Source organism: Neovison vison, chromosome 3, assembly GCF_020171115.1.
Source record: "Neovison vison isolate M4711 chromosome 3, ASM_NN_V1, whole genome shotgun sequence".
Lineage (NCBI taxonomy): Eukaryota > Metazoa > Chordata > Mammalia > Carnivora > Mustelidae > Neogale > Neogale vison.
In genome coordinates this window covers 38,751,434-38,778,597 of record NC_058093.1, presented here as the reverse complement: position 1 = coordinate 38,778,597, position 27,164 = coordinate 38,751,434, and the positions used below count along the sequence as shown (strand labels likewise).

At 43.2% G+C, this 27,164-nt stretch overlaps 2 protein-coding genes across 9 annotated transcripts in view; one reads left to right on the top strand and one right to left on the bottom strand.

The window, feature by feature from the left end:
* Nucleotides 1-10,647, bottom strand: part of SP140 (SP140 nuclear body protein) — a 75,422-nt gene extending 64,775 nt beyond the window's left edge. For 5 of the 8 annotated variants that reach the window (XM_044241817.1, XM_044241823.1, XM_044241822.1 and 2 more), the window contains exons 1-3: nucleotides 10,567-10,647; nucleotides 8,554-8,681; nucleotides 6,029-6,192 (exon numbers count right to left, since the gene is read on the bottom strand). In XM_044241817.1, coding sequence (XP_044097752.1) covers nucleotides 6,029-6,087 — 59 coding nt within the window. In that variant the 5' untranslated portion in view covers nucleotides 6,088-6,192; nucleotides 8,554-8,681; nucleotides 10,567-10,647. Of the gene's footprint in view, nucleotides 1-6,028; nucleotides 6,193-8,553; nucleotides 8,682-10,561 lie in introns of all 8 variants that reach the window. The other 3 variants (XM_044241818.1, XM_044241820.1, XM_044241819.1) reach the window with 3 other exon arrangements.
* The window catches only part of SP110 (SP110 nuclear body protein), a 34,396-nt gene continuing 17,846 nt past the window's right edge, over nucleotides 10,615-27,164 (top strand). Inside the window, exons 1-8 of the mRNA XM_044241826.1 lie at nucleotides 10,615-10,809; nucleotides 13,568-13,715; nucleotides 15,316-15,484; nucleotides 17,356-17,613; nucleotides 17,977-18,021; nucleotides 20,784-20,861; nucleotides 22,906-22,974; nucleotides 24,963-25,112. Coding sequence (XP_044097761.1) covers nucleotides 13,569-13,715; nucleotides 15,316-15,484; nucleotides 17,356-17,613; nucleotides 17,977-18,021; nucleotides 20,784-20,861; nucleotides 22,906-22,974; nucleotides 24,963-25,112 — 916 coding nt within the window. The 5' untranslated portion in view covers nucleotides 10,615-10,809; nucleotide 13,568. The remainder of the gene's footprint in view (nucleotides 10,810-13,567; nucleotides 13,716-15,315; nucleotides 15,485-17,355; nucleotides 17,614-17,976; nucleotides 18,022-20,783; nucleotides 20,862-22,905; nucleotides 22,975-24,962; nucleotides 25,113-27,164) is intronic.

Below are 27,164 nucleotides of genomic sequence, written 5' to 3'. Positions count from 1 at the left end.
AATAACTAAGGGAAGGGAGTTAGGTGAGAAATTGAAATCAAAGTCTGAAAGAGCAAAAGTGGTCTGGGTGCTAACTGCTGTAGCTGGTGGCCAAAGACCCCAGAGGCAAAGAAGGAGTCCATCCAGTATATCCTTCAGCCCTGAGAGGCAGTGGGGCCTGGGAGGGAGACTCAAGCATTAACCAGCAGGATTGCTTGAAAGGCAAAATACTGAATGCCCCCATGCGCATCCATGCAGGAGACTCGAGGCTGCTTAAGAAAAATAGAGATGACTCGGAGGGGAAAAGCCTTCAACCTCAGGCATTTGGGATTCACAAAGCCAAAACCACAGATTTTCAAGTCTATCTCATTTAATGGAGTTCCACACTAATACCTCAGTCCCTTGCCCTTAAGTAGGAACAAACAACAGGCCACAAGCGTTTGCACAAACCTACCACAAGAACGAGTGGAACCAAGATGAGCAAAGAATAAAAATGACCCCAGCATACACAGAAATAGTGCTGGGGACAAAAGAAAGTTTCCAAAAAAACAAGTATTGTCATACAGATAGGAGCATATATTGTTTCCAGGATGACATGAAGAAAAATCAGAAAATAAGAACACAGTGGGCCTGGAAATTTGAAATGGTTGTTAAGATTAAAAAAGAGATGACACCTGTCAGTGCAGCGGGGGCGGGGCGTGATGGGCTGGGCAGTCACACGCTGAGCCACCGGGCTTCGGTTCAGTCGTTTCAATAAGCATCATCAATATCAGTGGTTCTGCTGCCTCGAAACACAGCAGGGCTCCTCCCCTGTCCCTTCCGTTTATAGTTCTCTGGGAGAGTTCTATCTTTCCGTTTTGGGTTTTTTGTGTGTGTGTTTTCGTTTGTATTTTATATCTTGTATTTATGCCCTAAACACATTTTGTACTTTTTTTTTCTTTTTTTAAGAAAAGAAACTCGTTTGTGTATATATAGATATTTGCATGATACACTGTAGTTGACATTCGGTTCCTCAGAAGGTCTTGCCGCTGTCAGGTGTTACGCACTACGTCCGTCATAACTGTATTAAACACATTTCATATGTAAATAAATGTGGGACATTGGCAAAAAAAAATTAATAAAAAAGAGATGACAAAAAGGTTAGTGAAAGTGGTTATAAAATAAGAAAATTTTCCCAGAACACAGTGGGGAAAAAAAGAGGAACCTAACCAACTAAACTTGAAACCCTCAATGTCTAAAACAGTTATTCAGTTCTACAGATTCAGAGGTAAAAGGAAATGACTCAAAAATATATACTCTGTTCAGTTATTCATGTGTGAAGAAGGCAAGATACTTGTGCAAGGTACACTGTACTGAGCAGAGCATAACCTACACCTGAAACTAATGTAACATCGTGTGTCAACCAAACTTCAATTAAAACAAATCATTGTGCAAAGGCTCAAAAAATATTTCTCTCCTGCACCATCTATATTGGTCACACAATTTTCTTTAAGATTTTATTTATTTATTGGAGTGAGAGAACAAGGGTAGGGAAGGGGCAGGGCGAGAGGGAGAAGCAGACTCTCCTCTGAACAGGGAGCCCAACACCGGGCTCGATCCCATGACCCTCAGATCATGATCTAGGCCGAAGGCAGACACTTAACTGACTGAGCCACCTGGATGTCCCAGTCACACAATTTTTAATGCCATTTCTTTACTTCTGGGCAAAGGTAAGCTGCACCTTCCTGTCTCCTTGGACTAATAGGTATCACTTTGGCAGAATTCCCAGCTAACACCTGATTAGCCATGCTCACTTCTCCTCTGTTACAGTGGCTGTCATTTCATATGGCTGCCACTCATCAGCCAGAGTCAGAGTCCAAGTTGAGGGTTCCCTGAAGCAGAGGTCATTGACCCACTGAAATTTTAGAATCGTTGTTGCAATAGAATAATCTACTCCATTCTTACTGACACATTCTCTAGAAAAATTATTTGATGATGTACTACAGAAGAGAATTAAGAAATCAATACCAGCAAAGTTTTGTTACAAGGGAAGTAGAAGGCATCGCCCAAACCAGTTAAAATAGCGATGTCTAAAACCTATAAATTTTATTTGAAAACAAAAGCTCATCTCAAAGGTTATTTTTTTATTTTTAAAAGAGTTTATTTATTTATGTATTTATGTATGTATGTATGTATGTATGTATGTATTTATTTTAGAGAGAGAAAGAGAGACCACAGAGGAAGAGGGAGAAACAGACTCACAACTGAGCAGGGAGCCCAATGCGGGGCTCCATCCTAGGACCTTGAGATCAGGACCTGAGCCAAGGCAGAAGCTCAACTGACTGAGCCATCCTGGTGCCCCTCAAAAATTACTTTAAAATCGTGAAAAAATAAAATTAAATTAAAAAATGAAAAAAAATAAATATTTGGTATAATTCTTCAGGGAATAAATAAATAAGTAAAAACAAAAAATTATTTTATTATTTAGTGATTCTCAAAGTAGGGTCTGGGGACCCCTGGGGTTATATAAGACCCTTTTAGGTATGAGCAGGGTCAAAACTGTTTTCATAATAGTACTAAGACATTATTAACCCTTTTCCTCTCTTGTCATGTCACACATGTATAGTGGAATTTCCCAGGGAATGCATGTTCTGTGGCATCATAAAAGATTGAATGCAGAGCTGATAGGAGAATCTAGCTATCTTCTACTGAGGCAACTATTAAAGAGATCTGTGAAAATATAAAGCATTGCTAATCTTCTTATTAATTTACTTTCTTTTAGAAAACAGTTATTTTTCATAAAATATGTCATTTATATTAGCAGGTAATGAGTACATTATTTTTTAATGAACAAATAAATATTTAAGTGCTCAGTTTTAATTCCTAATATGGCAAATATCATATAGATGTAATCATATAGATAGAGTTCTCACTGATTTCCTATTCTCAAATCATCTAAGAGATACTGTTTGTTCAAAGTAATAATAGCAACTATGTGATTAGAGCATTTGGACAAGCAAAATGACAACAGCAATGTTGATTAGGACAGGAAGGAGAAGTTGGTGACATTCTAAGATTCCTGCATCTCCCATGAAGCAGGACAATGTAATTTGAAAACGTGGATATGAAGAAAATAAATGATATTAAGCAAAGTAAAAATAAATAAGTAAATAAATAGCTAACAGATATGACTAGTTGTAAATATATATTGCAACCTCTAGGGAAAGCACTAAAAATGTTTTAAAAGAAACATAATTCATATACCAGGAGAGAAGAGAAAATGGGGTCATAAAATGTTCAAATAAAACCAGAAAAGGCAGAAAAAGATAAGAGGAAAAAGTAGAAACAAAGACAAAAATAATGAGTAGAGAACAGTTGCAGACATATAGCTATTAATCCAAGTACACAGATACTCTATATGTGAATGATCTCAATGTAACAATTAAAAGACAAAGATCAATAGAGTGGAAAAATTAAAACAAAAAAACACCCAACTATATGCTGTCCATAAGAAAGCCACCTTAAACATAAAAACATAGATAAGATGAAAGGGAAAGGATGGAGAAAGATATACCATGCCAGCGTTAATCAAAGGAAAGCCATAGTAGCTATATTAATTTCAGACAAAGAAGGCTTCAGAACAAGGAAAATTGTCAGAGCTAAAAATGAGTTATATAGTGATAGAGGGGTCAGTTTCTCCAGGAAGACACAGGAATCCTTCATATGCATGCAGCTAACAAAGTAGCATCAAAGTACATGATCCAAAAATTGATAGAACTATAAGGAGAAATAGATGAGTCCTCTACAACTGTTGGAGACCTCAATGCCCCTATTTTAGTAATTAATAGATCAAGCAAGCAGAAAACTAGTAGGAATATAGTTGACCTGAAAAGCACCATCAATCAACCTGATCTAATTGCCATTTATAGAAAATTCCACTCAACAACAACAAAATACACATACCCCTCAAGCTCACATATGCCATAAAATATGCCATATTCTGAGCTATAAAACATACCCTAAAAATTTAAGGATAGAAGTCGTTTAAAAATATGTTCTTGGAGCATAATGAAATAGAAGTAGAAGTAACAGATAGCTGAAAAATTCCCACAAATACTTGGAATTAAAGAACACACTTCTAGGTTAAAGAGGAAATATCAAGAGAAATTATAAACTATTTTGAGCTAAATGAAAATAAAAACACAGCTTGTTAAAATTTAAGGGATGTAGCAAAAGCTGTGCTTAGGAAAATATAGAGCACATATTAGACAAGAAGAAAGATATAAATGAATAATCTAAACTTCCACCTGTAGAAACCAAAGAAAAAAGAGAAATTGAGACCTAATGCAAGAAGAAAAAAATAAATCATAAAAATTAAAGTAGAAATCAATGAAACTGAAAAGAGGAAAACATTGGAGAATATCAGTGAAGTCAAAGCTGATTTTGGGGGGAAAATCAATAAAATTGATAGACCTCTAGAAAAGCTAACAAAGAGAGAAGATAGACTTTGCTAATATCAGAAATGAAAAAGGGATCATCACTATTAATCCCATGGATGTTAAAAAAGATAGCAGAGAAATAATACCATGGAAAACTCTATGACGAAGAATTTGGTAGAAGATGAAACAGACAAATTCCTTAACATGCAAAGACTACCAAAGTTCACACAAGCAGAAACAATCACCTGAATAACCTATATCTACTAAAAGAATTGGAACAATGATTAACAAACCTCCAAAAGGGATGTCTGGGTGGCTTAGTTGGTTGAGCACTTGACTCTTGAGTTAGGCTCAAGTCATGATCTCAGTGTGTGGGATCAAGGCAACATCAGACTCCTTGTTCAGCTTGAAGTCTGCTTGTGATTCTCTCCCTCCCTCTCCCTGTGCCCTCCTCCCCAACCCCACCCCACTCATGGTTGTGTGTGCACACACGCATGGGCTCTCTCTCTCTCTCTCTCTCTCTCTCTCAAACAAACAAACAAATAAATTAAAATCTTAAAAATATATATATAGATCTCAAAAAAGAAAAGCACCAGACCCAGGTGGTATCACGAGTGAATTCCATGGAACATTTAAAGAAAAAAATAATAGAAGTTCCCTCCAATCTCTTCCAGAAAATAGAAGAAGAGGCATCACACCCCAACTCATTTTATGAGGTCAGCATTACCCCACCCTCACTTCTCAGTGCCTTCCTTTCTCTGCCTGGAGGCCAAGGACTGGCTGGACTCAAGCGTGCTCATCTCCCATCTCTCGGAACCAGGTGGAGGAGCAGCTGTGGACTGCATCCTTGGCTTCCAGGAGGGAGGGTGCTGGGTGCTGAGGACCTACCTGGCTTTTCTGCAACGGTGGGTGACATTCTGGGGTCTGGCCAGCACTGGAGTTGGGTTAAAGGGATTTCCATACCCTTCTACATTACTTTAATTTCTAACAAGAATGTGTTGATGTCTTTATCTTGTATTTTGAGAAGACAAATTCCCCCCTTCCCTAGTCAAATGTGTAAAACCCCGGAACAGATAAAGCAACGTCTCTCTCCTTACCTGGTTGCCTTTGTCAGTATTGGATCTGCTTTCACTTCCCCTAACTCGTTGGTGTTCAGGGGCCCTGCTTAGATGAGCTCTGAGCAGAACTATCCCCCTGCTACCCAGAAGCCAGAAGTTTGATAACAGGCATCCAATTTCACTGTTAACTTTTTCTGAAAGAAACTTTTCAGGACAGAGTTGTCTTTGGGATTGGGGTAGGGAGAGAGGAGACATGGGAGCAATGGGAAGATTTGTAGGGCATGGGAGTCATGGAACCCCACAGCGAGGCCTCAGGAGGATCAGTTCCACCCACGTCAGTCCAGCTGCATGACTTTTGCAAAAAAATAAAAGGGTGACATGAGTCAGGGTGGCCCCAAGTTTCCCCAGCAGCTAATCTGCTGTGATTTAAGAAATCTGATCTGCCCATTATTGATTTATGTGGAATCTTTTTCTGTCATATACCTGTGGAATGAGTCTGGGAAGACAGAAATAACCAATGTAGATGCCGACCTTACAGGAGATAGGGATCAAGGACAAGAGGTGAGGACTGACCTGCGGCTGAGCTGGCTGCCTCCACTCGCCATCTTCCACTGCCAGCCCCACTGGGTCATGGAGCTGGCCCAGGATCAACCTTGAGCAGACGTTTACTCCCTTTGTGCCTCCCCGGAGCTCTGAGGAGAATGTCTACCAATTGATTGATCTCTCAAGTGTGGCACCTGAAGGGTAAAAGTGAAATCACTGAAGCGTGTGATGTGACTGCACCGACACAACGGCCCCCTCCGTGCCCAATTTCTAAGGCAGTTCTCAGCCCTGGGGATGAGGGGCAAGGCCAGCTGGGTTTCCATGGCAGACAGGTCACTGTTTGTGCAAAGGAAGGAGAACAGAAAGGCTGATTTCACGCAAATAGATCCAGGTTGTTCGTGGTGAGGGGGCATAGTATATGGGGGCAGGAAGTGAACCCCATGTTTGCCCCAGCCTCTCTCTGCTCAGGTGGTCATGAGAAGGAAAGAAGGAAAGCCAGACATTTCAGATCTTCTCTGAAATGGTGGGCTGGCCTGGCGTGGTACTCAGCCTGAACCAGAACAGCATTATAAGATGGGGAAGATGTTCCTCAAATTGCCGAAAAGCAGCCAGAGGCCGGAGAGAACCCCCGACTCCTGCAACCAGAGGGAAGTTCCAAGTTTGAGCAGAGAGGCCTGGTGTGCCATTCTGTTTTCTTAAATTCACGGGCACTTTACAGATGCATCCAGGGTGATGAGAAAAACTGAGCTTCAACTCATCACTGAAGTCGGGGTGACAGGCTTCCCAAGGGATGGGGGGAGGATTTGGTACTGACATTACCTAGACCTTAAAGGACGAAGTGATGCTGGCTACCAAGGGCATCACATTCATGTTTGTATGTAATTTTTTTCACACATAGCCAGCCTTTCATTCTGTAAAGGATTTGAAGCCACTTACAAAACCACACTGTATCAGCATAAAGTTGGAAGATAAAGAAACAGGAGCAAAGCACAAATAAAATAAACAAAACTGGAGGACTAGAAATTCTGGTAGGACAATGGGTCCAAGACAGGCAAATGGGAGTCAAGGCATCTGTAGAGTCCAGGGCCTCTATCAGCACAGTGGGCCAAAGCAGGTGAGGCCTGGGGGACCAGAAGCAAAGCAGGATGTTTCTAAAGTATGTTCCACCGAATTCTGCTTCTTCCGGCTCATTATAACTGTGCTATAAATTTGCACAGATCTGTTTGCCAAGTGTAGAGGGCCAGAGACTTCTACCCTTCTGCACACTTCAGCTCTTTCTTTCCTCCAAAGAAGTGAACATCCATCTGGGTGGGACAGATTCCATATTCTGGAATATTGATGAGGACATCCTTACCAGTGGGTGGGGCCTACAAGCTTTGCAGGTGCTGCACACACATGGGACCGCCTGCATCCACCTGCTGCCTGTCCTTTCTCTCTCCCTCTCTCACTTTGTGGGTCAAAGGAGCTGTGAAACTGAGCTGAGTGGCCCAGGCAAGGCCTGGCACAGACTATGAGAACCCACTGCGGAGTCTCCTTTCTCTCCTCTTCTTGCCCTTAAGCAGCAGGCAGACCCAGGCCACCACTCAACTGGACAATGACATAAATGTACCAGCTTCTTTTGCTTAGAAACACGAGGTCTTTGGCATTACTCAGGGGTACTCCCACTGAGTTTACAAGAAAGCCCTAGTTTGCGGTATCCTGCATTAGCCCAGTTAACAACAGACTGGAATTTTAGCTTGTATCTCCCTCTATCTTGTTTTTCTCTATGTTCACTAGAGAACCAATCTACCTGAGATAACAGATCCCGGACCAAAACCATCAGATGGTCCCTGGTTCCTAACACAGGGTAGAGTTGTTTTCTTTTTTCTTCCCTATGACCCGTAAGATAAGAAGATTCTGACCTCTGTCCTGCCTCTGTTTCCCCACCCAGATTTAGGCCAAGTAGGTGGGAACCTCTGAAGGCCAGTCAATGCTTTCTTTATAACTGGAAAATTCCTCTCCATCTTGTTAAGTGTGCTAAGATCTGGCACTTAGAATTGTGTAGTCCTAATCACAATCCAGTGCTAGAAGTTAATATGCTACCTTGCTCCTTGCCCAAATCTACCACTCCCATTTTTGAACACTAATGGGATGTTCACTCCATTTGTGTCTAGGCAGGTAAGATAACCAAGCTCAGACTAAGCATACTTCTGTGAGGACTCGTTGCCCACAATTCATTCTGATACCAACTTTTAGTCAGTTGGAGTGTTGGGGTATGAGTAATCAAAACTGACACTGGCTAACTCAGGCAGAAAATCAACTTCTTAGATGTACGTTGGGTAACTCCCAGAATTTACAGGATGGCCAAGGACTGAGATAAGAAAATAAGCAGTCTGGGCAGTAAGATCCTAAGCCCAGGTCATTCCACAGACCTCAGATCCATGGTATGTGGGCACCGATTTGGCAATGTGTTCTTTCCATTCTGGTTAGAAAGGAGAGTCAGAAGGAGTTTTAGTTCCTGCATGACACATAAGCACACTCATTTACAGTTTTGTCTTGGGGTTATAATAACTCACCTGTCCTTTGTCATAAAATAGAAGAGATCTGGATCACCTGGACATCCCACAGAACATCACACCGATCAGTTACATTGGTGACATCATGGTGATCGGACAGGATGAACGAGAGTTGGCCAGCACATCTGCTGAAGAGGAATAATATTGACCTTCAACAACAGAGGAATAATACTGACCCTCAACCTCAAGAGCATCATGACGACCCCAAGAAGCCATAGAAGTATGTATCAAAATGTACATACTGTATTTTTTCATTTCTGCAAAACTTTGATACTTGCAAAAAGAATCCTCAATAACAGGAAGCACATCAGTGACTGCCTGATGCTGTGGTTGGGGAGGAGGCTATTTGCAAAGGGTATGGGGGAACTTCCTGGAATGAAGGAAATGCTTTTTATTTTAATTGTAATTATGATTACATTGTTAAAACCCATGGAGTTAAACAGACACTTAAGACGAATGCATTTTTATGCCTCAGTAAAATTGAGCTAAAAAGGAATTATGCATAATTTTAGCAAATTCTCAGAACATGTATCATTGAAATAAACAGCTCAACTTTTCTCATTAGTACTGAATTCTCAAGCATGCATGGCTTAGATAAAAACATCTTTCATCTTTATTCACATCTTTTTCTAGTTTAATCATTTCCGTCTGATCTGGCATTGTTTCCTCACCTGCTTTTTTTTTTCCCCCCCCTTTTGCCATATCTATCTCTGGGTGGGTCTAAAGGAGGGGATTCTTGGTTCCAGGCTGGGATGTCCAATGTCCATGAGGGGGTTTTCTAGGGTAAGTGGAGGGCTTCAGGTAAATGAATTGTGACAATTGTACAAAATGGTCTGATTCCCTCTCGCTGCCCACACTCCTGTACCACCCAGTGCTGTATGCTACCTAGCATGGCAGCCGTGAGCACCACATTGTGTCCCGGGGCTCCCTCTATTACCACGGGCTTCCTGAGTCTTCTATGCTTCTGTCAGTGCTGACCTGCCAGCCCTGGCCTGTTGCTCTAGAATATGCCTGGGTTGCTGGTGCCTCCATAACAAGCAGGGAAGGGCTTTCACTTGAGCCTGTGAGCCCTGGTTTCAAGCCTTTTTAGACCCCAGAACCATTTCTCCCATTTTTTCCCCCCGTGAGGAGTATGGGTGTCCTGGTAAGGGGAGCTCATGGGTAGAGCACATTTGAGAATTATTGATTCAAATAAAGTTAAACAGATTTCCGTGTTCTCAAAGACCCAATGTACATATGGAATCGTTCAAGGGTGTTTGGAGGGAGTATTCTGCCTTCCCTGAAGTGGCTGTCTGGAGTCTTCTCCTGGTCCCAGCTCTTAGACCTGGCTTCCTCACATCCCCTGCTCCCAAATGTCTGCCTGGCCCCTGGTCACTTTCCTGCCCAGAAGTCTCCCTACCTTTACATGATTTCAGATTATTATTTTTTTTATTTTAGAGATTTTTATTTATTATTTGACAGACAGAGATCACAAGTAGGCAGAGAGGCAGGCAGAGAGAGAGATGGGGAAGCAGGCTCCCTGGCAAGCAGAAAGCCCGATGCGGGGCTCAATCCCAGGACCCGAGATCATGACCTGAGCCGAAGGCAGAGGCTTTAACCCACTGAACCACCCAGGCGTCCCATGATTTCAGATTATATTCAGGTTCCCTTTTATCTCAACTTTCTCAGACAATAATTTTATCCTGACATTATGGGCATTTCTGATTTACCTCCCCTCCCCTTTGGTTTCCATTTGTTTTTTGAAGTTTGATGGTTTCTAGTAAATTTATTCAGTTGTATAACCATCACCATACTTCAGTTTGGAAACATTTTCATCCCCCCAAAATTACAGAAGGAGAACAAGTCCTGGGCAAATAGAAGTGGGTAGGGAAGCATACAGATGGTAGATTCCCAGCTCCCTCCCATGGCCCCTGGGGCTGGACTCTAATGCCTCCTCCCTCCTGCCCAGCCCTCCCCAGGCTGATCCAAATGGCAGCACTCCCCACCTCCCCCAAATGCCCCCGAGAACCTCACAAGTGTCTGGACGGAGATGGAGGAAGGCAGCAAGCACTGTCTTCAGCTTCCTGCACGATCTGCTCCAAATACTTTCACTTTTCTTTTCTCCGGAAGCCTGGCCCTCACTGCATGTGGCAAAGCACAGACTTCCTGTTTCTTCCCTGGCATCCCCCTGCTGTTCTCTCAGTCTTCCAGGAGTGATTCCTGGCTCAGACCCTGGACCGGGAAAGGGGCAGAGCAGGTGGCAGACCCAGCATCCAGGTGGGTTTTTGTCTTGGCTGCTTTATTCTTCATGTTTGGTGATTGGATTCTGATAGCTGATTTCCCGGCAGCAGCTACAGGATGGAACCAACTACTCGAACTGTGAGCCTCTCTCTTTGTAAAATATTGTCTTCCAAACATAGAGAGCAAAGTGGGATTTAACCAGAGACTCTGAAAAAGGGGGACAGACGTGGGAGTAGTGGGGGAGCAGATATAAAACGCTTTTTTCCTAAATTCTAGCCTGTTGTTGTGGATGGAACCAAGATTTGCTCTCTACTCTCCTCTTCGTGCTCTGTGATTTACACTTTGCCCCAAATGGGCAACTTATTTATTATCCATCGTGTAAGTGACTAGAGGTAGTTGGTGGGAAAGAGACAATAAAGAAAAAACATTTAATTTCCTCTCTAGTGTTTCATGAACTTTTTATATATTTTTCTTAAGCACATTTATGATTGGTTCCTTGAAATAAATTCCTGGAAATGGAATTTGGAACTCAACGGAATACATGCTTTAGAGCATCTGACCCTGATGGCTAAATTAGACTCCAGAACATTTGGACCTGTTTACATTTTCACCAGGAGCATTTGTGATTATTGCTTTTATTCTTTATATGGAAAAATTTAATAGGCAAACATTATTTAGTTTTCGGGATGCCCGGGTGTTTCAGTGGTTAAGCATCTGCTTTCTGCTCAGGTCATGATCCTGGGGTCCTGGAATCAAGTCTGGCATTGGGATCCTTGCTCAGCAGGGAGCCTGCTTCTCCCTCTGCCTGCTTTGCCTGCTGCTCCCCCTGCTTGTGCGTGCTCTCTCTCTCTCTCTGAGAAATAAATAAAATCTTTATAAAAAATTATTACGTTGTCTTCTTTTGTACTGTCCCAACTACTGGTGAATTGCCATGTTTTTATATATTTATTGCACACTTGAGTTAATTGCCCTTTTATGCCTTTTGCCTTTTTTCTATGTGGATGTTTATTGCTTATTCATTTTTAAGACTGCTTTACATGATAAAAATCTGAACACTTGCATACAAGACCCAGTATCATGCACTAGTAAAAAATGGGTTGCCTGGATGGCTCAGTAAGTTAAGCCTCTGCCTTCCGCTCGGTCATGATCTCAGAGTCCTGGGACTGAGCCCCCACATTGGGCTCTCTGCTCAGCGGGGAGCCTGCTTCCCCCTCTCTCTCTCTGCCTATCTCTCTACCTACTTATGATCTCTGTCTGTGTCAAATAAATACAATCTTTAAAAATATATACATATGTTTAAAAAAATGGGGCTTTAGTCAGACAAGCTCTGCTTTACCAACCTTAGGCTAGTTACTTAACCTCTCTGTGCCTTGCTTCCATTCTTGAGAATCATAACAGACGAAGAAAAAGGAACCTAGTGGATATTATGTTCTGAATGCTGAATGCTGTAGTATAATTAATCATCCTAAATGTAACCCCAGGGCCACTTCCTCTTCTTACCACCTGTTCATTCTGGCTTTCTTTTACTCTGTGCTGATCTTTGAAGCATCCTTCCCCATTGGATGGATTCTGTCTGTATCAGGAATTCTAGATCTCCCTTCCACCTGTTCTCAGTCTTCCAGGATTTGTTCACAATTACAGATCTCCCATGGTGTCCTTTCTTTCTCAGGACTGTTATGGATTATCCTATTTTTACAATATGTTTCTTTTTTCCTGTCAAACTTACAGGATGTGGGAATGAGTAGAGAGAGCAGGGATGCTCTGTCTTCCACTGGTATTAGCCCTGGAACAGTCATTACTTACAGTTTAACTTTCAATCATACACAAAATGAAGTTGGAAAGTTGGAATCTCTGTTTTGTTTTAAAATAAAATCTCTGGGTGGTTGAATTTTTTTGTTAGTACTCTTTTCTTGACAATTTGTCAGGAATGTCATCTGTAAGTTTGCTACCTATTATAACATGAACATTTTCTCCTGGCCTATCATAGCTAATTTTTATAAATGTCGCATGAGCATGGGAAAGGCCCATGTCTGTTCTGAGATATGAAATTGATATATATAATAAATCAGTTACATTGCCTTTACTAATCATGTCTTTCACATCTTTCACATCTGTTTATGTTTGTCTTGCTTCTGTGTCAAAGATTATAGGTGGGTTACTAAAGTTTCTACATATTATCAGGTTTTCATCTTTATACTCATTACCGGGTGGTCCCTCTTTATGGGCTTTGTTAGTGTCTGCCTTAAGTGACTGCTCAGGCAATCTTAACTCCTTTCAGTGTAGCCATGGACGATAGAACTTGTGACCATAAACCTAAAAGCAAAAAGTCGGAATCTGTTTACTTTCTACTACTTCCAAGTCATATGACTTAGGGCAAGACAGTAAACACCTCTGTGTCTCAGTGTCCTTCACAATATAATGGCTACAATCACAGTAACCATCTTGCAAGGGTTTTGTGAGGCTCAAATAAGCTAGTGCATGCAAAACCCTTAGAACAAAGTTTGGCACATAGGAAGTACTCAATAGATATTGGCTATTTGAAATCTGTTTTATGTTTACCAGCAGCCGCTTTGGGATTTCGGCATCATATTCTTGGTCGCTTTCCATCTCCACGGTCACTGGGTGTTGTTATTGCCTCCTATGCCCATGAGCCTTTTAGGCAGGCATTTTGCTTTGCAGAGTGCTCAGGGCTGCCTTTGGGACAAGGTTGCTCGTCTGAAGACGGCTACTGAGCGCAGAGAGCAGCTCCCTGAATTCCCAGAGTCTTTATTCTCTTCTCATGCCTCTTTCATAGGATGCTCACCATGACCAGGGCCTTAGAAGAGGCTCTTCTCCAGCACTTCATATACCGGAAGCTGGAAACTGCTTATGCCATATACAAGCCTTTTCCCTTCCTCGAAGGCTTCCGAGACAAATCCTTCATCACGGAGACAATGTACAGGGTGAGTCATGTTGCTTGCTTTCCCATGTCAGCCCAGCCTCACCAAGGAGTCCCCATCACTGAAGTTACAGACCCCAAACTCCTAGGGCTTCTGGAGCTCAAAAGACCTATTCCCAAAGGCTCATTGTCAAGGAAAGATGGGGTCATAGGGCCTTCCACACAAATGACCTCGACCAAGGTTACTCGAAACAAGAGAAATGTATTGTCTCACAGTTTTGGAAACCAGAAGTACAAAATCAAGGTGTTGGCAGGGTTGGTTCCTTCTCAAGGCTCTGAGGGAGCATCCGTTCCCTAACTCTCCTGCCTTTTAGAGGCACCAGCAACCTTTGTGTTCCTGGGCCTATAGAAAAATTACCTACAGTTGTGGTTTCAATCTCCACATCAGGCTCTACATGACCATTTCCTATCCTTGTCTTTTCTCCTTCTCTCCTTTTATAAGGACACTGGTCATTGTGATTTAGAGCCCACTCTAGTCCAGGGTAATCTCATCTCAAGATCCTAATTTAATTACATCTGCAAAGACCCTTTTTGCAAATAAGGTCACATTTATAGGGTTCAGGCAGACATGTCTTTTTGGAGGAGCGACACCATTCAACCCACAAAGAGCACCCTCCCAGTTCCTAAGAGCTTGTTGAGCACAATCCACTCAGATGTGAAGCAAGGCAGGCATTGGAAGATACGACTATGCAGACAAAAAGGGCATTCTTTTATAATTTGGGGGTTTTCTTAATGCACTTCCTGAGCACCAGGCCCAGGGAAGTGCATCAGTGGTTGAACGATCTTCTCCCAGTCTCGACCTGGTTGGTTCCAATCCTTCTTCACATCACAGCCCAGATGTCACTACTCAGAGAGGCTTCCTCAACCCACTCATCCAATTGATTTCTCCAAGAAACCTATGCTTTCTTTTCATAACAATTTTCTCAATAGCAACTGGGCATTTCTTTAATTTGTTTATTATTTAATGCCTATCTTCTCCACCTGACAGTGTCCCTCGCTCAGCGTGGGTAGCACCATGTTTATCTTATCCATTGCTTTCTACCCAAGACTAGTCTAGTAGGTGCTCAGTGTTATGTTGTTAATTTTCCTGCCATGTTTCTCCCTTTGGCCAGCTTATCCTGAAGAGGAGTTCTCTGGATGACTTCCTTATGGCTAGAACCTATTCAGGCTATCCCAAGTCCAAGAGAGGGAGCAGAGGCTAACAAGCAATTGCAGAATTGCCCCCTTGTGACCAACTCCTTGATCCATTGCTACAGAGTTCTGCCCAGAGCCTTGGAGAATTAATGACACAGTAGCAGCCTCGACTCCCCTTTTCCTTCCCTATTTCTCTCTTCCTTCAAATGTACCTAAAATAAGGTTCACAAAGCAAGCTTACTTTAACACTTATTTATTCCTATGACTAACAATCCAAATGTATGTGAAGTTCTAAAAGTGAACATGTGGAACTGTAACTTTTCTATGTTAGAGTTTAACCATGCATTTGTGCTGATTCCTTCTTAACGGAACAGAATACCATTCCTACAACTCAGAAAACCATAAATGTGTAATAAACTTCCGTTCTGTTTTATAATCATTTATAATAATCCTCGACTCCATTTTTTAAGGAATCCTTGGAAGCCTGTAGAAATCATGTCCCTGTATCCAGAGTAGTGTACAACATCCTCACCCACCTGGAAAAGACCTTCAGTCCGTCGATTCTGGAGACGTTGTTCAGCCGAATTAACCTGAGTGAATATCCCAATCTGACAACTATTCTCAAGGGCTTCAGAAGCGGTACGAGGCTTGTTGAATATCTTTTGGGCTATAAAAGCATGCCAGAAGCTGCTATGGTCAAAGCTTGTGTTGGCTTTCAGCCCCCTGGAATTATGCACTTACAGTGCTGGGTTCTCTGGAGAGATAGGGAGCGTACTCTATCACGGGTGCGCCAGGAAGAGCAGCCTCTGGCCCCAGCTCTCTAAGACAAATTTCTAGAAGACACATTTCTGTCTTACCTGTTCTATAATGTGGGGGGAAAGTTGTCCAGTTTACCCCACTGGGGAGTCTCTAGGAAATACAGTTCCAGAGACTTAGTCTGGCAGAAGGATGAGGAGAACCAGAGGGGAAGAGAAATGAATAGGAATCGACAGTAATTATCTTTTTGTCTCAGTACTTACTCTGTACCAGGCATTGTCCCAAGCCCTCTATTTGGTTACCTCATATCATCTTTATTATTATCCCATTATTATCCCCATCTGACATATGAAGAAGCCGTTATTATTCCCATCTGACATTTGAAGAAATTAAAGCTCAGAATAAGTTTCCCAAAGTTACTTGTCTGCTAAGAGCAGAGCCAGCTGTCCCACTTGGGGTTCCTAGCACCAGGGCCTGAGATTTCAGTCCCCCTTTTAAATAAGGACAGGTGGAAGGCTTGAGATTTCAATCCCTCTTTTAAATAAGGACAGGTGTGCTCCTGGAGGAGAGGGGAGGGAGCTGAAGACAGAGAAAGGGTAGAAGAAGGAAGCAGAACGTGATGCACACTAGGAACAAGAACAAGCTGGATAGATAAAGAGCAGGAGAAAGAGCAAGGACAGGGATGGGAAGGAGGAGGCCAGGGCAAGAGGAAGAGGTGACATGATCACTTTAGGCTTAAGGCCTAAAGCGCATGGTTCACTTAGCTGAGAACAACAGGAAGAGGACCAGCAGGTCACCCTGGATTGTAACATTTTCTTAGTGGGTTCACCACTATTAACAGCAAGAGGTTCCTCCCCCAAAGAAGAAATGACTCCTTGAGCTAAAGGGGTAGCAAAAGAGAAAAGTGCCCTTCCGTGTTAACCCAGGTGCACTTGAGTCCATGCTCCTGGCATCATCGGGATGGCATGAGGAGGACTGAGTTCTCAGAAGCCATGCTAAGTCAGTCTGAAAGCCAGAGACACCACACCCTGCAGTGCTCCCCACAACCTAGCCAAGCTCACGCATCTTTCTGGATCTGCAACTCTAAGCTTTTGTTCTAGGCCCCTCTCCAAAATCCCACCTTAATTCTTTTTTCTGTTCACTGGTTGAGACAACTTAACTCCTGAAATAAATGATGGCGAAGAATCATAAGAGAAACCTGGCAATTGAAGGAATCACATACAGAAAGCCAAGGGCCTAGAGTATTGAGGATGGGGTGGAAAGTTGGTGTGGCCCACCATAGGGTGTGAGGCAGGGATCATGAGGCTTGTTCTGCAGAAATGAGCATAAACCAGAGTAGAAAGGATGCACCATGTGAAGGAATTACATTTTATCTTATTTGCTACAGGGAGGTGTGATGTGTTTATTTATTAAAACAGGGACATGTATTAAAATTATAACAGTATACAAAATTGTCTAAATTCTGAAACCAAAATTAAAGAAAAACTGAAGAAAATTAAATCTCTGAGTTCAAAGTGAAACTCAGCTTTATGTGGGAAATGACTTCAGTATTAGACCAGAGGTCTAATGCCCAAATCAAACACATAAATAGAAAGGGGCCACAAACAGAAGATGCTGGTCGTGAATGGGTTCTATGCACCTGAGGGAGGATGAATCACCCCATGCCCCCAACTCTTTGGAAGTCCTGTACAAAGAAATTCCCTAGTAATTCTGAGTAGCCAGGGCATTGATGTGTGTTCCTTTGCCGATCCCAGTTGTCATTGCCTATGGAGGATGCAACAACAGAGCTGTGCTGACCCCCCTCGAAGCTCCAGCCAACCCAGCAGAAGGATGCTCCCTCAAGATGCTGCTGCCACTGCCCCCACCCCAGAGCCACCAGCCCCCTTTGCCCAGTGTCACTGAACCCAGTTCATCAGCACAGCATAGAGCTGAGATCGTGGGTGAACCATCCAGCCCTTCTGACCCTGCTGTGGCTCTCCCCAGAGCCACCAAGGAAGGAAGGATCATTCCAGGTGAGGGAAAGACTTTGTCTGACACCTGTGCCACCCTGGCCTAGGGTACCTGTGGTCAGGTCTAGAAGCCCAGGGTCCCAACTTTTGGTAATCTTGTCCATCCCGTGTGCCCACCTACACACACAGCCTTCTCCAAGAAGGACTATGAGCCCTGTTAGGGGCTTGGGGAAAGCTTAGAACCCAAACACCTGCTTCCCACCCCTGGAATAACCCAACTCTCTGCCCTGGGGCATTGATGCTTCTGTCCTGGTTGTTTTTACCATTTGCTTTCCTCCCTGATATGCTGTCCCTGTACCCTGTAATGATTTTTCTTCCTCTCTTCAATGCCCGACGACAACTTAACATCCAAAATAAATGATGAAGAAGACCCACAGGAGACATTTGACTCTCCCCCCAACACTGTTCAAGGTAATATTGCTTGGGGATGACTTAGTTTAGTTCAGAGTGGATATGAGGGGCAAACATGCACCTGCCAACCCAGAGGCATGTAGCAGAAGCCCAGAGAAAAAGAACTGTGTGAGACAAAGAAAAAGAAACAGGAGGACAGATGCCCCAGCTCAGCACAGGACTACTTGTCAGGGATACCTCTACAACCAGTTTGATACCATGATGTCCACCTAATATCAGTGGTCTGAACTGACACATAACTTGTACAATATCCCTCTCTGTGACCCTCACTAAGTTTCTCACTTTCTGGTTACATGGTCCTTCCAGTCATATTCATTTTTATGTGGTTTGGACTCTAAGAGTTAGATGAAATGTTAGAGAAATTATTAGAAAAGATGATAGGGGCACTGGGGTGGCTCAGTGGGTTGAAGCTTCTGCCTTCACCTCAGGTCATGATCCTAGGACCCTGGGATCGAGCCGCATTGGGCTCTCTGCTCAGCAGGGAAACTGCTTCCCTTCTTCTCTCTCTGCCTGTCTCTCTGCCTACTTGCAGTCTTTGTCTGTCAAACATATAAATAAAATCTTTTAAAAAAAGGCGCCTGGGTGGCTCAGTGGGTTAAAGCCGCTGACTTCGGCTCAGGTCATGATCCCAGGGTTCTGGGATCGAGCCCCACATCGGGCTCTCTGCTCACAGGAAGCCTGCTTCTTCCTCTCTCTCTGCCTGCCTCTCTGCCTACTTGTGATCTCTGCCTGTAAAATAAATAAATAAAATCTTTAAAAAAAAAAAAAAAAGAAAGAAAGAAAAGATGATAAAACGTTGAAGGATCTGCTGATTGAAAAATCTGCTAAAACATTGATTTAGTTTCCAAAATTGTGTTTCATATCTCTCCCAACCATCATTATTAAGGACATTGATTCATTAAATGTAACCATGGAGTATTATCAGGCACTGTCGAAAATGGTATCATGGATTCTCCAAGACTGAGCATAAAGGGCCCCATTTGGTCCAAATGTTTCCTTCATTCCTCTAATACCCACCATCCATATAAGATTAACATAATCATGAAGCCAATGACAACAGAAGAGTCTATCTTCTAGACTACCCAAAGAAAGAAATCAATTATTAAATTAGGAAGTAATGAATCATTGTATTCTATACCTGAAACTAATATAACATTGTATGTTAACTACATTAGAATTAAAATTTTAAAATAATAATAAAGTTGAAAGAAATTGTAAGCAGCTAGTTGAAAGGAAATGATTATTGACTCTCCTGCTCTATCCCACCCTTGCTGGGCCTTGGTGTTGGGTTGGCCCCATCGTTTTTACTGGCAGGAGTAGATTGGTGTTGTTTCTCTCCCTCTGATCCCTGTTTGCTGGTCCTAGGACCTGGAATTCCTCTTCTTCCTCTGTTCAGTGTCCCATAACACTCTGAGCCCCCAGATAAAAGATAACAAAATGCTCAAAAGATGCCCCACCAGGCTACGTGCGAGGTAATTTTGATGTAGACAACTTTAGCTTGTCCTACTTTCTGTGTCTACCGAGAGATGAGGTCATTGAGGTCTTCTTGAGACAGAGCTCTCCTTGCCACTCTAGACCACCATCTTTGGGTTGTGCTCCCAGCCTTCGGGAGCTCCTACATGCAGGAGACCCTGGGGTGGACAAGGGAGACAAGTCTGGGAAAGGAAAATCTAGAGTGGGGTCACTGAAGATGAGAGGCAGGAGCTCAGTTGGTACCCCCTGGGCCTGGGCTACAAGCATCACTAGGAGGTGTGCTAAGCACAAGCATTCACTGCCATGAGTGCTGGTGGTAGGAACCCTAGGGAAAGGACAGGGACTGAGTCAGAGCAGAACTGTGTAAGTCACCCATGCTCTGAGGTCATTGCAATAAGGTAAATTTCAAAACTGCTCCATCCAAATGTGAAGGAAACAAAATCGCTGTGTGGCCCAGGAGTGGATGGTTATTTCTCCAAGTTCCCACTCTGACTGTGGAGAAGTTTCAACTTTAAAACCAGTCATTTCTATAGCATTTCAATTTTTAAGAGTTAATAGGATTAAAATAATTTTAAATGCAACAAATTATTTAAAATGTCTCATGACTGCTTACCAAAATCAGAGATTGATCTCATAGCACTGTGCAAACAAGAAGGTGACAGTCTTACTTGAGATTTATAATGGCTTCCAGCCCTTCTGTCTTCTCAGTGCAGCAAAAAAGTAGAACTTTGTATTTATTTGCTGTTAACACGTGCTTACAAGTAGAAGTTAGCTCCTGCTTTCTTGGTCCTTGTACACAGAACTATCAAGACTCTTAGCTTCCTTCACTATTTTTCAAGGTAAAATCATGACAAAGAGAAGGTCCAAAAATATCCATTCACAGACCTCTAAGCAATAACGTGTATTTTTCTTATGGCGAAGACATTCCCCTTCATTGAAGGCACCAGAACTCAAGGTCAGCCCTCACCCAGCTCGAAGCCTCACTCCATGCATGAGGGCGGCTGAGAACCCTTCTTCCTCTCTTCCACTGAATAAGGGGAGCCTCTTGAAACAGATCAAACTGAGCCTTCCTCTGTGTGACAATGGTTCCCTGCTTCACGGGGATAGCCACCCAGGCAACTCTAACCACAAATTGATCACATCAAGGCAGAGCCAGGGGGCCCCATGGGCTGGCAGACCTCTAGCCCATGGTGACATGTTCTGCACCCTCCTGCTCTGCCCTCAGCTCCCTCAGGGCTTTTCCTTCAGCCTGTTCCAAGCTCTGAACTGAATTCTCTTTCCTTTGTTAGTGATAACAGATGACTCTCCAGAACCAAACGACCCCAAAGAGCTCCAGGAGGCATCCAGCATACCTCCCAACAAGAAAGGTAAGGAAGGGTTGCCTTTCTCCTGTAGACATCAGGAGCATGAATTTGGAGAGACTTTCTGCTTTTCTGCTATTTTGTCAGAAGATCCCACCATATGATTGTAGTCATGATGTACATATGTTTCTGCATTCACTGTGCCTTCCTTGAAGGCTTTCGTGAAGACTGTAAGGAAGCCAGGAGGCACTGAGGGCCTTTGAAATATGTATCCATTGCAGTCACTTTCTCTGAAATCATCAAGGTCTTCTTTACCCACAACTTCTTGAAGGGTTAGTCATACCCCCCTCTAACTGAAAGTGGGTTCCCCTGAGAGGACACTGCAGTCTCTCAAGATAAGGCCGCATACTGTCTGCTCTCACTCTTGGTGGAAGGCAGGGAGGATGTCCACTGCTTGCTACCCACGAGCCCCAGCCAGCCCCTTCCTCCTCCATCCTCTACTTTGGGGCTTAACCATTCAAATGAAATACTCCCTCCCTAGTCATCACTACCATCCTTGACTTGCCCCCAATTCCTCAGCACACCCGAAAAGCTGACTTAGAATTTTTCTATCAGTTCAAGTTCTGCCACCATCCTGGACACCTTCAAGGTACACATGAATAAGAGTACTCTCAGATCCTTCTTCAACTCTTTTCCAGCAACTTCTTCCTGCACCAATTCCTGGCTCCTGCACCCAAAGGCAACCCATCAGCCTTCCCATCATTGAAGCCTGGCTCAACCTCCCAATAATTAATTTCAGAATTCTCTTTTTTGACCTCTAATACTTAAAGTCTCCTGCTTCTATAGCCATTGTTCCATCTCTGAGCTCTCCTCCTCTGCCCAATCTTAAAAAATTAATTCGAGAGACACCTGGGTGGCTTAGTCAGTTAAGCCTCCAACTCTTGATTTTGGCTCAGGTCATGATCTCAGGGTTGTGGGATCAAGGCCCATGTTGGGTTCTACACTCAGCAGAGTCTACTTGTCCCTCTCTCTCTGGTCCTCCCCCAGCTCACATATGCATGCTCTCTCTCTCAAATAAATAAATAAAATCTTTTTCAGAAATTAATATGAAGGTATCCCTGCCTGGTTTCTTCCTTACAATTCGTTCCCTCTGGAGCTGTCCTTCAACTTCATTTGGATGACCAGTGCACTGGCCTTTCTCTTTTCTGGTTCATTATACGCCCTCTTCATGCCCCTTTATACAAGGTTAGAGCCCACAAACCATTACTTCAGTAACGTCTTGCTGATATCTTAATCTGCCTTGACTCTCACTGTCTTTTCCTAGTATCCTCTGGCAGGTCTTGGAGGGACCCCATTATCGGCTTTCTGCACACTGTGTCTGAAGGCCGGTACTGCTGGGGAGAGCCACACAGCAGGACAGAGCACATGGGCTGTGTCTTCATGACTCCAGCATAAATGACCCTCCCATGCTGCCTGACAATTGCACTTCTTGCAATGATCCTTTCCAACCCTGAGCTTTTTCTTTGAACTGCCGACCCTCTCACCACCTCTTTTTTCTTAACAGATTACTTTTCCTCCTACTTCATAGAAAGGTTCAGATAGGAATCCCCTCAGTTCCTGCTACCAACCAGCAAACTCTAACTGCATCTGTCCCCTCCTCTCTGGTTCCCTCTTTCCCTCTATAGCAATCGTTCCACCTCCCCTGATGAGGTCCATGACCCCTTCTCTTTCCTGAGAATTCAGCATCTCCCTGTCACAGGATCTGCATTCAACCACTTGCCAAGCTTATCAGAGCTCATGAAAAGAGCTTCCTCTTGATTCTCAGCTCACCTCACCTGCTTCCATAGTTCTCTCCTCCATCTCACAACCAAACTGCTAGAAATGAGTTAGCTAAACTCATTGTCTACATCTCTTCATGTCGCTCTCTCCTCTGCCATGTTAGAATTTCTTCTCCCTCATTTCATGAAGCAGCAACAAGTAAGGTCATCCCAGTACCTCCTCACCACTATGGTGTGAAGACCGAAAGGGAAAGCTGAAAATTATCGACACGTAAAGTTGGCAGGTTTATGTTTGTAGCCATGAAAAGATGATCTGTACTTTTTCTGTTTAGGAAAGAAAAGAAAAAGATGTATCTGGTCAACTCCAAAAAAGAGACGCCAGAAAAAAAGCCTCCCAAAAGGTAAGATGGGAGAACAAGAGGAGATCAGAGGCCACAGACACCTCATGTTTGCAGGTCAAGGTGTGGGAAATCGAATTTTATTCTAATAAATGAGGAGACATTGAAGAGATTTCATCAATAAAGTGACATGATCCCATTTTATGTTTGACAAGAAGGGTTCTGGGGCTGTGTAAAGAATGAACTGGAAATGGAAAAGAATGGAAGCAGGGCAACCCATTTGGGGGGCAGATGTCACACAAGTGGATAGAACTCTGGATTCAGATCTGGCAGTGGGGATGGGGACGACAGCCAGTTCAAGACCAGCTTGGAGGTAGAGTTGAAAGGCCTCGATAAACTGGAAGCTAGGAGCAGAGAGAAACGAGGCCTGCTCTTCAGTATCTGGCTTGAATGGCTGGGTGGAGGGTAGCATGCATTGCTTAGAGAAGATGCAAATAATTGGAAGAGAAATTTTAGAATTTTCCATTTCTTTCAAGGTTGGTGTTAGCGGTCTATGACCTTGTGCCAAGACAGTAAGTTTTTTGTCAAAAACTGTGAAGGGTCTGAGATGGTACCCCATTAGGCACCCTAAAGAATGTGCACTGGCACATTCTTTAGGTATATGACCACCGCAGGAACCCAGGCACCTGAATCCAAGGGGAGAGAATTCCTTATTAATATTCACAACCAGCTCAACATCCAGAGTAACACTGCAGCATCTAACCCCCCCACATGCAGACCCACAAGCAATGAGAAGAGAGCTGATGGAATCTTTCTGAGGGCAGATGATATCCCACAGTCAAGAGACAGATAATGAGAATGGTGGATTTTCTGTTTATGGACAAGGACAACCATCCTCTTGCCCTCCTGAAAGGAAAAGAAAACAAAACAAACAAACAAAACGAACAAACAAAAACACCCCTTTTGCTGCTCTGAGATTAAGATTGAAACAAACCTGGGTTCTCACCCTTAACTTTTGGAATTTAAATGCCTCTTTCTAAGAGGCAGAGAAAGCCCAGGTGTCTCCAGGTTTTACAAAGTTGTCTTCAAGTTCTGGGCTTCAACCCTTTTGATGTGTAAATACCTATGGAGGGAGGACTCCTCCCCCCCTTTGGATTTCACTTTGGGAAGTTAACTTTGGGACTTAACCTAGGAATTTAGCCCTGCTCTAGGCATTGGGCAATCGCAGGAGATGAGAAGTTTTATCATCCGTTTAGATCAGACAGCAATTGACTAGCTATAGCTCTCTTTCTCATGATATGTGAAGAGCAAATGTGTCTAGGTAAGTGAAAGCAAGCATTCCCTATCTTTATTCTGTATGTATTTCCATGTTTCTGGGGGCGAGGGCTTCTTACAGAAGCACTGAGAAATCAAGGGAGTTTAATTTCCCCACAGTATGTCACTCTGGCACTTGATAAAAAATCAGACTCAAAGATATAAATATAAGTCCTTGGCAAAATGAAAGCATCCAGGACCATGGAAAAGAGAACCCTAAACTTGACAAGACCTACCTCAGGCATTGCAAATCCTCTGTGTTCCAGACTCTCACACCATCATGGGGCCCCTCAATTCTTTAATACTTTGCACTCTCCCTACCAGAGGCACCTAAGGACACTTGGATTTCTCCTGATCCATACCTAGGCCCTCAGCAACCTGGAGAGGTACTTTTAAACACTGCCCCTGCGCCAAAACAGACCACTTAGCCATTTTTACTCGGATGCGGCCGCCGCATGTGGTGTCATACAACAGGGCCCAGGAAACAAATTCTATTACTCTGGGATTCTGGTTAATTTCAACAGGTTATACAGGGGTGAGAGCAGATGGGAAGTCTAAGGGAGAAAGAAAGGTGCACACAAGAAAAATATGTAATTTTACAGAGAAATAGCAGGAGAAAAACAAGACACAGGAGTTCAGAGATCTCAAAATCTGTGGGAGCTGGGGGCATGCGGGGGGGGGGGGTGCTTTCCTGGGCACCCTGGTGAAAATTATTCACAAATCACTATTTGGCCCAGGGAAAGCCTCGCCTCGGCCAAGAAACCAAGAGAAGCTCCAAGTGGTGGAACAGGCAACTCAAAGGAAGGACGATTCACCCAGGAAGTCAAATATCATGCCAAGCGCCCAAAAGGCAAGCGCTGAATGTGCCCAAAGCTCTGGACCGGAGGGTAAGGCCAGTGCCAGAATCTGCCATTTGAATGGTTGGTGTGGGAGGGTCTTTCACGGAACAAGCAGTGTTAGGCGGGTGTGTAAAGGTAACAGCAGAGGGAGGGAGAAGTGCGGAGACAGGTGTGTGTGAGACAAGAGGGACACAGATCTGCTGTACCTGAGGACATTTTGTGCAGAAACAGCTCTGACCTCAGCGGTGACCTAAGGCAGTAGCTCTCAACCTTTTTGGTTCCAAAACTCTTTACATTCTTCAAAATTACGGAGTACCCTAAAGACCTTCTGTTTCTGTTGTTTATATTTATCTGTATGTACTTCGTTAGGCATTAAAACCGATCGTTTAAAAATATTTATGTGTTAGTTCATTTAAACATAACAGTAATATGCCAACTACCTATTAATATAAATGATATATTTTCATGAAAAACAAATATATTTTCCAAACACAAAAACCGGTGAGAAGACTGGCACCATTTTACATTTTTACAAACCTCTTCGCGTCTAGCTGAATCCAAAACAGCTGGATGTGTATAGTTGCTTCTGTGTTCGATCGGTTGGGAAACATTGCTTTGGTGGGAGGACAGGAAGATAATCCAGCTTCATGAGGATCTGTCGTTCCAAAGGGTAGAGTATTTAAACAGTTTCTTGAGATAATTCTTTGATATTGCACCCAAAGTCAAGAAGGGATGGTTTCTTAAAGGTTAGTTGTGAATTAGCATCTGAAACCACAGCAATTAACTTCTTACACCCTTCTGAAACTAGTAATACACTATATGTTAATTAACTGAATTTAAATAAAATAAAATTTTAATTTTTCTTTAAATTAACTTGTTATACTCTGTTGCAATACAACGCATTGTGCTGTCTTGCATTTTAAATGGCATATCTGCTTACACAGGATTTTGTAATATCTCGAACATTTGGAAAATATTGGTTCACTGAATTTGACACTAAGCTTGCAGCTCAATCACATGAGTATTTTTCTCGAGACATTCATGCTTCAAGATGTAGCAAACTGCTTTAGATGAACTCCCCAGTTTTCCACAGAGACTATTAAAAAGATGTCTACACTGGGCGGCTGGAGGGCTCAGTCCGCTAAGCATCTGACTCTCCACTCTTGGCTGCAGCTCAGGTTGTGATCTTACAGTCGTGGGATCCAGCCCTGCATCAGACTCTGTGCTCAGCAAGGAGTCTGATTCTCTTTCCCTCTCCCTCCTGCTCACTGTCTTCTCAAATAAACAAATAAAATCCTTAAAAAAAAAAAAAAAAAAAAGATGTATACTCAAAGGTAGAAATTTAATAAAGTTAATAATTTTCATTGTTTCATCAGGAACATTCTTAAATGAAACTGGCTTCTTTTTTTTTTTTTTTTTTTTAATGGTCTGTGGCAGAGAAAACTGTATGCGGTTTAGGGACACTGCTTTGATTTGTCCTAGGGTACCAGCAGCCTTCCCTGCCATGACTGCTGCTCCACGTGAGAACTTGTCAACATAACGAAAAGGCATAGATCATCTTAGTATGGGACCAGTTTTGACCCCAAAGATCTCCTGAAAGGGTTTCTGGGACACCCCAGGGATTCACAACTTCACTTTGAGCTTCTAGTCCAGGGGCTCAAATGACTGCCCGTCACTGGACATTTCCCTTGGTAGAAGACAAGCTACTGCCCAGCCTTGCTCTCCTCCTCCCCAGAGGCAGACAGACCCAGTGGTAGAATCATTCTCAGAAAGGGTTATGGAGGGGCACCTGGATGGCTTAGTGGGTTAAAGCCTCTGTCTTCAGCTCAGGTCATGATCTCAGGGTCCTGGGATGGAGCCCCACCTCAGGCTCTCTGCTCAGCGGGGAGCCTGCTTCCCTCTCACTCTCTGCCTGCCTCTCTGCCTACTTGTGATCTCTGTCTGTCAAATAAATAAATAAAATCTTTTTATAAAAAGGAAAGGAAGGAAGAAAGAAAGAAAGAAAGAAACAAAGAAAGAAAGAGAAAGAAAGCAAGCGTTTGGGAGGTGCAAGCAAGACCTGGAAACCCCAGCCTTCACGACAAAAGGTCTTTCCTGGGA